The sequence below is a fragment of the Zingiber officinale genome, chromosome 9A (assembly GCF_018446385.1).
Source record: "Zingiber officinale cultivar Zhangliang chromosome 9A, Zo_v1.1, whole genome shotgun sequence".
NCBI classification, from domain to species: Eukaryota; Viridiplantae; Streptophyta; class Magnoliopsida; order Zingiberales; family Zingiberaceae; genus Zingiber; species Zingiber officinale.
In genome coordinates this window covers 106410860-106420503 of record NC_056002.1, presented here as the reverse complement: position 1 = coordinate 106420503, position 9644 = coordinate 106410860, and the positions used below count along the sequence as shown (strand labels likewise).

The window sequence follows — 9644 nt, the reverse complement described above, 5'->3', positions numbered from 1 at the left end:
AACCTGGGATAGGTATCGACTGGATCAAGCCGAGGTGAGCGGGTCAGAGGAGATTGATCGGTCGACCGGACCCTGGGATCGGTCGACCGAACCCAGGGGATAGAGCTTAACCAGATCGAAGCGGAGCGACGGATCAACGGATCAGATGCGGTGGAGATCATCTGATCGGTCGACCGAACGTGAGGATCGGTCGACCGATCCGCTTCGGGTCAAAGCTGATCCCGAGACTTGGGGATCTGGATCAACGTCTGCAGAGCTATAAAAGGGAGCCTTGGGGTGCAGCTTTGATAATTAACACAGAAGCGAACTTTCTACTTCTTGTTGCTAACAAGTCGATCCCGAAGTGCTGCAATATCATCTCGACGACCCGGAGCTCAGTTCTTCCATCTTTCCATTGTCGTCAGTATATTTTATTGTTATTAATTATTGTACTTCAAATTGTAATCATTTAACGAACCATAGTTGTTGCCTACCGAAAGCGGTCAAGGACCGCAGGCCTTCGAGTAGGAGTCGAGCAAGGCTCCGAACGAAGTAATTCTACTGTGTCTTCTGTGTGTTTGCTTTTTCTTTATTCTGCTGCGAGTTTTAACTCCGATAGTGTTTAATCGAACGATTTACGATTTCGAACCGAGCGAAATAGCCACGAGCGCTATTCACCCCCCCCTCTCTAGCGCTTTCGATCCAACAAACTTCACCTAAGTCTACCTTAATCAATCCATACTTGCTTTCACAAATTCTAAAAAATTACAAAAATCATGAAAATTCATATAGATACTCTTTAGGGTATACTCTATCAAGGAAAAATAGTTTTCTATGAAAATACTTTATATTTTCAAAAATTGACACAAATTTGAAAACTCCTGAAAATTCAATGTTTTCTCCTAGTTTGTATCTAACTTTCCAATGATGATTACTATCAAAAGAAAGTCTTCACCAAGGTTTTTCAAAAGTATTTTGAAATCAATTTCAAAACCAATATCCAACCACGTTCTTTGGGCTCAATGCACATGACTTGTACATTAGCTTTCCCAATTGGAATACACACAACTATGTGTTTTGATGAACCTAAAACTCAACAAGATGCATTAGATCAACATCTTGAGTTTTGTTCATCATCTTAACATCTCACTTGTATCTAACGTGTATTAAAGCACATACAAGTCACCTTATAGTTCTTTGTGAGATGTATATTTGGTCTTACCCTAAACTAAGGGATCATGCATTTCTATCTAGGCATTGTAAAAATCATGATCATCCATCTAGGATGTCACTTGATATGATCCCTCTTGTTGGGACACTTCCATACATAATAAATGTCTTTGTCCTTAATTACAAGGAAATTGACATACTTCATGATGATTAATGACATACATTAAAATAAGCAAAGCATGCTATAGCTACATGATGTATGCATGACATGACATGGTATTTTTGTATTTTTCATAATAAAATGTGAATGCTAAATATGATTTCATGGCATATGATGGGCAAACAATCATGGCAAGTTAGCATAAATAAAATGTACCTAGATAATCTATCTAAGTATTCTTAATTCTTAGCTACACCTTAAAATTAAATCCTAGATTGCCCAATTTCATCAAGAAAGTGTCAAACCTAATTTTGACATTTCTTTTTCCCTTTCTAAATTTGTGCCATTTTTAAATTAAACAAATTCCTCAAAGTATGATACATTTTATTCTTTCAAAGAGTATATGAAATCAAATTAAGGCTTAGATTCGCCTTTAACCTTTTAAGAAAATGCCAAAACCCCCAACTTGGCATTTCTTATCCTTTTCCAAATGTGTCAATTTAAATTAAGTTTAAAACCTCAAAGTTTGACACATTTTACTCTTCCAAAGAGTAAACGTCTTACATTAGGACCTAAATTTTCCTTTAATTACCCTAAGAAAATACCAAACCCCCAATTTGGTATTTCTTATGTTTTTCCACATTGTGCCAATTTAATCCAAACATAATTCCTTAAGATTTATCACATGTTACTTTTTCAAGAATGACAATTTGGATTAAGATTTACATTTCCCTTAATTCCATAAGAAAATGTCAAATTCTAAATTTGGCATTGCTTTTGCTTCTCTCTAGTGTGTCAATTTAAATTAGATTTAACTCCTCAAATTTTGACACATTTTTGCTCTTCAAGGCTTTAAGCACATTTGATTAAAGCATGGGTTTTCTCTTAATTCCTTAAGAAAGTATCAAAATTCTAACTTGATTTTTCTTATACTTTTCTTAAGTTTGCTAAGTTAGATTAAGTTCAACTCTTCAAATTTTAGCACATATATTACTCTCTCAAAGAGTAACCCAATAACCTTTTTCATTTTCAAAGGTTAACAATAACCTTGAAAATGCTCTCAAGTGTCAACTTTACAAAGGTTGGTTAACTACCTTTCCAATTGGAGTTGACACTCTCTAACCCCATCTAAGGTGTAGAGAATATACTCCTAGGAACCCAATACCTATTGGTGCTCCTTGGATGTTCTAGGTCACTTCTAGGAATAACTTCCCTTGTAACCTTCTTTGTGACTTTATTAGGCCTTTTTGGAGCCTTAGTCACCTTTACTAGATCAACTTTAGGGATGACCTCCCTTGCGACCTTCTTTGTGACTTTCTTAGACTTCTTAGAAGTCTTAGTCACATTTGTCTTGTCAAAAGTACTCTTAGGGATTCCTTCCCTAGTATCTTTGACTTAACCTCTACACCTAGGGTTGGCCCCATAGCTATATGGAACCCTATGAAAGGAAGTCACATCCTCCTTGGCTTTAGGTTTGTATCCCAAACCCCTATCGCCATTGGATGGCTCTTGTCTAGCTTTTCCTAGGTTATGCTCATTTTGACCCCTAAGCATGTTTTCCATTCTTGCTAAGGTCCTTTCTAAATTATCAAGCCTTGTCCTCAAGACTTGATTTTCACTCCATAAATCCCTAGATTTTGATTTTTCATTGAATCCTTGAGCATTTCTATTTTTAAGCATATATCTAAAATCCTTGGTGTTATTGCCTAAGTTGTTATTTACCTTCCTAACCTTAGGTGTGGCAAATCTAGCATGAGGATGAATATATTTATCTTTAAGGTTATCATGCCTCCCATTCTCATGATAAGTAGCATTAAGATGATAAGAGTTATTTCTAGCATGCTTTTTATCATATGTCAACGGAATGGATTCATTAAATGATACCTTGGTTTTTACCTTGGAAGCTCCCTTCTTCTCCCACTTCTTCAAGTGCGCCAATTTCATGAGCTCTCCTCTCCTTGGGCACTTTGTGTGGTAGTGACCCCACTCACCACATGTAAAGCACCTAATGTGCTTCTTCTCCTTCTTCTTCTTCCAACAACTCACATTAGTTTCTAAATTAACTTAAGTGAGATTAGGGTTTACCTCCTTTACCTTCTTGAGCAAAGGACACCTACTCTTGTAGTGCCCCATCTTACCACACTCAAAACATTTGATGCGGTCCTTTGTGCTCTTCTTGGTAGTTGAGGTGGAGGGTTGAGCTTCCAAGATCTCCTCTTCCTCGGATTTCTCTTCTTCCTCTTCACTTGAAGATGTGGATGATTCCACTTCTTCTTCCCTTGAAGATGTGGATGATACCTCCTCTTCTACCTCTTCCTTCTCTTCCTTTTCCTCCTCGAATGTTGACCTCTTGTCAACATCGGATTGATCCTTCTCTTCTTGGACCAATGAGCCCTTCTCCTTGGGCTCTTCCACTCCTTGGATTTTTGTAGGGTCTTCATGATAGGCAATGATCTTTTTCCAAAGATCACTTGCATTTTTGGTTTCACCTACACTCAACAAAATATTAGAAGGTAGTAAATTATGCAAAATTGTCGTTACCTCCTTGTCCGCCTCCGATTGCTCTCATTGCTCTTCGGTCCAATGCCGAGGTCGGAGGCGTTTACCCTTTTTGTCCGTAGGAGCTTCAAATGGGTCACTCAAGACAACTCATTGGTTCTAATCCATTTGGAACCATGTCTCCAACCGCTTCCTCCAATAATTGAAGTCTTCTTTGTCGTACGGAGGTGGAATTCGGATATCCCATCCGAGCGGTCCTTCGGACTCCATCTTCTTCTTCCTCTAGCTTCTTGCTCTCTTGGCGGTTAGTCCGTAGAAGAGCGACCTCGCTCTGATACCACTTGTTGGGACCTTGACGTTCGCTAGAGGAGGGTGAATAACGTCTCACCCAAATCGTCGCTTCCCAATGACACGTTGTTTAACGTGGTTCGGAGATGAAGCTCCTACTCCACGGTTGTCCGTAAGGTGGGCAATCCTGATCCGTCGGTGGATGACTCCCCGGAAAACCTCCGGCTAGCTCGTGTAGCTCCTTGTGGGTGGAGAAACCTCGCCACAAACTCTCACCAAGGACTCTTGAGAAGCTAGGGCACTGGTAGACTACTAATAGGGAGTTAATCACCTCTATTTCGTCAATCTTAACCAAGCTTCCAATGCTTGATTATATAGGCCACAAGTTAGAAAACCCCGCCTACCAATCGACTGCTCTTCGTGGAAATTCCACCATTGCAGCCCAACGACTCGATACCAACTCTCTGTTCGCTCCCAGTCGACTGCCCCAATCGACTGCACCAGTCGACTGATGAAACCACCAGTCGACTGCTACAGTACTGTTACAGTAACGCTACAGTATTGCTGCAGTACTGTTGCAGTAAACCCTAATTCTAGGATTTTTCCCCGAGTACATTCACTCAGCACTCGTTCTCGCCCGACCAACCTAGACGTAGCCTTCTAGCCTCCTTCATCAGCCTTGCGTCCCTCGGATGCCTCTCCATCCTTCACGTCTTGCGTTCTGGAGCTTCCATCGGCCTTGTCATTGTTGTCGAGTCTTCCTTTGCCAAGAGGTCGCGCATCCGGGACTTCATCCATTGCCAAGTCATACTTGGACTTACGTTGCCAAGACTACATGCTTGGACTTACACCGCCAAGACTCATCCTTGAACTTTCCTCCTTTGTCAAGATCACACTTGGCCTTTCCTTGTTGTACATGTATCCTGCACACTCACAATGCATATCAAATATAACAATAATCCTAACTTAAACATTTGCCCAAACATCAAAACTTAGGATACCCAGATTATTCCAATAAATAAATTGTAGAGTAGGAACTAGGGGTTCCGAATCACATTAAATTGATTTATCTATGTACTTGTCTTTTCTTTGATGTTGTATAAATTTGTTTCTGTTTTACATAAATCATTGTAGACGAGCACTCACGGATGATCAAACAAAGCATCATGAATAACTATTTGCCATCGTCTAGAGACAATTAGTCAATTGATGGGCACTATTACAATAAATAGAAAATTTATCGATAAATAAAGCAAGGAAAAAATAGTTTGAAGATGAAAATATATATTATCTGTTTAAGATTTGTAAATATTAAAATCAAACTCTGTATCTTTACAGATACGATCGCCACTTCAACCACGTGCAGAAATATACAGGTCATTTTTATTTATCTTTTCCTGGATTGGAGTCCGATCACGTGCCAATCCGAAATTATGGCATTTCGCAGCTAAGCCAATAGGATGGACGGTCGAGATCGATATCGATCGCGTGGAAAATATCATAGGGATGAGTTACAATTAATTTGACGGATCCCCTGCAATTTAAATTTGATGGCTCACACTTCTCCACGAATAAAGTATTTGGAAATTTAAGCACGACTATGGCTTATTGTCCACCAAAAAAGGAGGCAGTTAAGTTCGTGCCTGGATGAAACATTTATTTATGCCTTTTTTTATTTCATTTTCATGCACCACATTTATTTACGAACCAACTGAAATAAAAAAATGTTTTTGGAAAAAATGGCATCTTGAAATTAAAAATGACACGTTCTCAAATTAAATTAAATAACAACGCATATCCTCGTCTATAAGTAGATGGGCGTTGCATGATACTCTAAACAAGCAATCACTCGACCGAAGTGAGTGATATATTCGTAGCATAACCATGGCTTCCCTTGTCATGCTCTCTGTTACTGTCCTGCTCGGCCTCCTCCTGCCTTTCTCGGTGGCCGACAGCGTACTCAACGGTGGCGGCACGCTGTACAGCGGCCAATCCCTCAACCAAGGCGCCTACACCTTCGTCATGCAGCCCGACTGCAACCTGGTGCTGTACGACAGCGGCCTGGCCGTGTGGTCCTCCGGCACCTACAACCAAGGCTACAACTGCGTCCTGCGCATGCAGACCGACGGCAACCTCGTCATCTACAGCAACGGCAACGACGCTATTTGGGCGAGCAACACCAGCGGCCCGGAGGGCAACTTCATCCTCGTCCTGCAGAGCGACCGTAACGTCGTCATCTACAGCTGCCCTATATGGGCCACCGGCACCAACACTGCCAATTCCAAAGGCGTCGTGATCGTCAACAGGGGCCACAACGATACTAGTAGCATCACGGCGGCGGATGAACCCATGAACAGGAAGATCGCCATGGTGACTAAGAATTAATTAGTTACGTTGGCTAGCTGCACGACGAACCATTCATGCAGGAATGGATCGCTTTTAAATAAAAAAATGAATAAAATGAACGATAGGCGAGGCGAGGCATGAATAATTAATTAATTAGCTATATGTGTGGTAGCCTCGATCGTTTTGTTCAGCTTAATTAGCTTGTTTTCTGCCACCTGCGTGGATGTTGAACTTGAGCAGTGTTAATTTTAAGAACTAGAATGAGTCTTTACTTGCTCGTTGACAAAAAGACAAAAGGCAAATGATTTGAATCATGTGGGTTTAATTATGTTCTGACTTAAGATTAATTACACTGTCCAGATTGCCTGTGATAGTTAGATTCTTCCATTGATAACTAAGGATTTAATGTTTATGTTTGAATTTCAAATGTGGCGCATTGTAATTAAGCGGATTTTCTTTTCCGTGAGAAGTGGGCTTAAGAATGATGATCATCTAGATAAATCTTTATCAAATAATACCATTTGACTTTACCAATGCTCCAGATATTTTTATGGACTTGATGAATCTGATATTCCCAAAGTATTCGAATCATTTGTCATTATCTTCATTGACGATATTTTGATAAACTTCTGATTTGACATGCATCACGAACAATATCTTCACATACTTCTGGAGATTTTTCGTCGAGAATATCATTATACGAAGATCGGAAAATGCATATTTTGGGTTATCTTCTGTGAGATTTTTGGGGACACATTATCTCTAATAGAGGTATATCAGTAGATCCATAGAAGATAGAGGCTATCACCGGTTGAGATCAGCCGAAGTCATTATAGGAAGTCCTCAGTTTTCTGGGTCTGGCCAAATACAAACTCTTAAATAGATGAAAAACTTTAAGACGCACTAGAAAAGAAAAATCCTAACAGACTCAAATCCTAAAAGTTTTAAACGAACTAAAAATCCCAAAATGTAAAATATAGAAATGATCAAAAATACCTAAAATACTAAAAAATCTAAAAATTACAAAAAAAGAATAATTTACTATTAAAAATAAAAAAAAATCTAATGAATCCTTCTGCATCAATTTCTCTGTCGCTAGAAGTTATCTGGGAAAGAGGAAGTTAGTGGTGATTTTGGTAGGAATGTAGGTTGTGGATTAGGAACCAGGGGTTCCGAACCACATTAAATTGATTTATCTATGTGCTTGTCTTTACTTTGATGTTGTATAAATTTGTTTCCATTTTGTATAAATCATTGTAGACGAGCACTCACGAACGATCAAACAAAGCATCAAGAATAACTATTTGCCATCGTCTAGCGACAATTAGTCAATTGATGGAGAGGATTAGATGGCACTATTACAACAAATAGAAAATTTCTCAATTGATTCATAAGCTTAAATGTTGATCCAATAGTCGATCGATAAGGTATACCAATCGAATATTATTGTTAATGCGGAGTTGGAAGAGTCGTTCTATAGGTGCAATGTTCAAATTACGAAAGAGCAATCGACTAATGGTGATAAGAAATCAATTGTTGGGCGATTTTCAACCACAACTTAAGCCTATAAAAAAGGTTTCGTGGAGGATTTCAAATGCCAATTCTTGGAGGTTTTGAGGGAAAGTGTTATTGTATTTCAGACCTTACGAGGTATTCTAAAACAATCACAACATGAGCAAAGCAAAAATTTCTTGCGTAAATTATTTATTTATATTGTATTCATTTTCATCTCTATTTTTATATTTTACTTGTATTTTCTTGTAAGTACATGTCTTGTGAAAGTTTCATCTCCAAAAGGTCTTCGACAAGAATAAAGATAGCGGTGCTACCACTAGACTTTAGGTTGTGTTGTGTGAACTAAGTAAAATTGAGATATCTTTTGTATGTTCACTATAAGAAAAACCCTCATAGATATCGGTGGAACAACAACGGTTTTACGCAAAAATCGATGTCTTTGAGTATTTTACACCAGTTTTTCTAAAACCGGTGTCTATGAGCGTAGATTTTCGCTCATAGACATCAGTTTTTTAGGCGATGTCTATGAGCGCCTTTTTTCGTTAATAGACACCGATTTTAACAGCAGTTTTTAAAACCCGGTGTCTATGAACCAAAATAAAATAATATAATTTTTCCACCAATACTTAGCCAAAATTTACAACACTTCACTCTTCCCTTCAAACCTAAACCTATATCACGCCGTCCACCGTATACCGTCGCGACGCCACCACTACTTTTCTCCTCGCCGTTGGTCGTCCGACCATCTCTCTCAGCCTCATCTCCCTCTTCCCCTTCCTAGATCGACGCCCCTTCTCTCAGCCTTATTCTGTTGTGTTTGATTATAAACGATCCCAATTCCAGCCCACCGCTCGTCGCGGATTTTGGTTGTCTCACCCTCAGCTCTTGTTATTTCGGCGTCGAGAACTCGTTCATCGGGGTAAATCTTCCTCCTCCACGCTCCTATTGTTGTTCGTCATGATGTTTTTGGTAGATTGTTTCATTTGCCCTACTGATCTCGGTTTAGGGTTTCGATCGGAACTTATAGGACAGGCTTCGTGTCGTCGTTAGGAATACACTAAGAGATTTCACTACAAAAAATACCATTATTACCGACTGAATATTCCGTCGGTATTCCGTCGATATATGACATTACCGACGGAATACTGACAGAATTTATGGTATCGGAAGCATTTTGGTTGATATTCACTTTACCGACAGAAAAGTATATCCGTCGGAAAGTACCGACTGAATATATAATTCCGTCAGTATATATATTACCGACTGGGTTTTTTACCCGTCGGTAAAAAACCAAACGACGGTAAACGGAGACTCCCGACGGAATCAGTGATTCCGTCGGTGATTACCGACGGAATCAGGGGTTCCGTCGGTAGTATGCCGACGGAATCACTTATTCCGTCGGTAGTATGCTGACGGAATAAGTGATTCCGTCGGTAATTCCCGACGGAATAAGGGTTTCCGTCGGTGATTCCTGACGGAATCAGTGATTCCGTCGGGAATATATCGCAAAAATCACTGTGCTTTTCGATAATTTACCGATGGAAACTATAATTCTGTCAGTAAAAAACTAAAAAAATTTTGAAATCCAGCCCCTGTTTTGCTCGTTTCCCATATACAAATTTAATACAAATACAAACCATCACAAGCGATGGCATCACAAACACAATCCACACGATATATTAACAAC

The 9644-nt window shown here is 39.4% G+C and overlaps 1 protein-coding gene across 1 annotated transcript; it reads left to right on the top strand.

Moving 5' to 3' along the window:
- The first annotated feature begins 5946 nt into the window (after positions 1 to 5946).
- LOC122021217 (mannose-specific lectin-like) lies at positions 5947 to 6697 on the top strand. The gene has a single exon (XM_042579303.1). The coding sequence runs from the start codon at positions 5981 to 5983 to the stop codon at positions 6479 to 6481; it is 501 nt and encodes a 166-aa protein (XP_042435237.1). The 5' UTR covers positions 5947 to 5980; the 3' UTR covers positions 6482 to 6697.
- The last annotated feature ends 2947 nt before the right edge of the window (positions 6698 to 9644 follow it).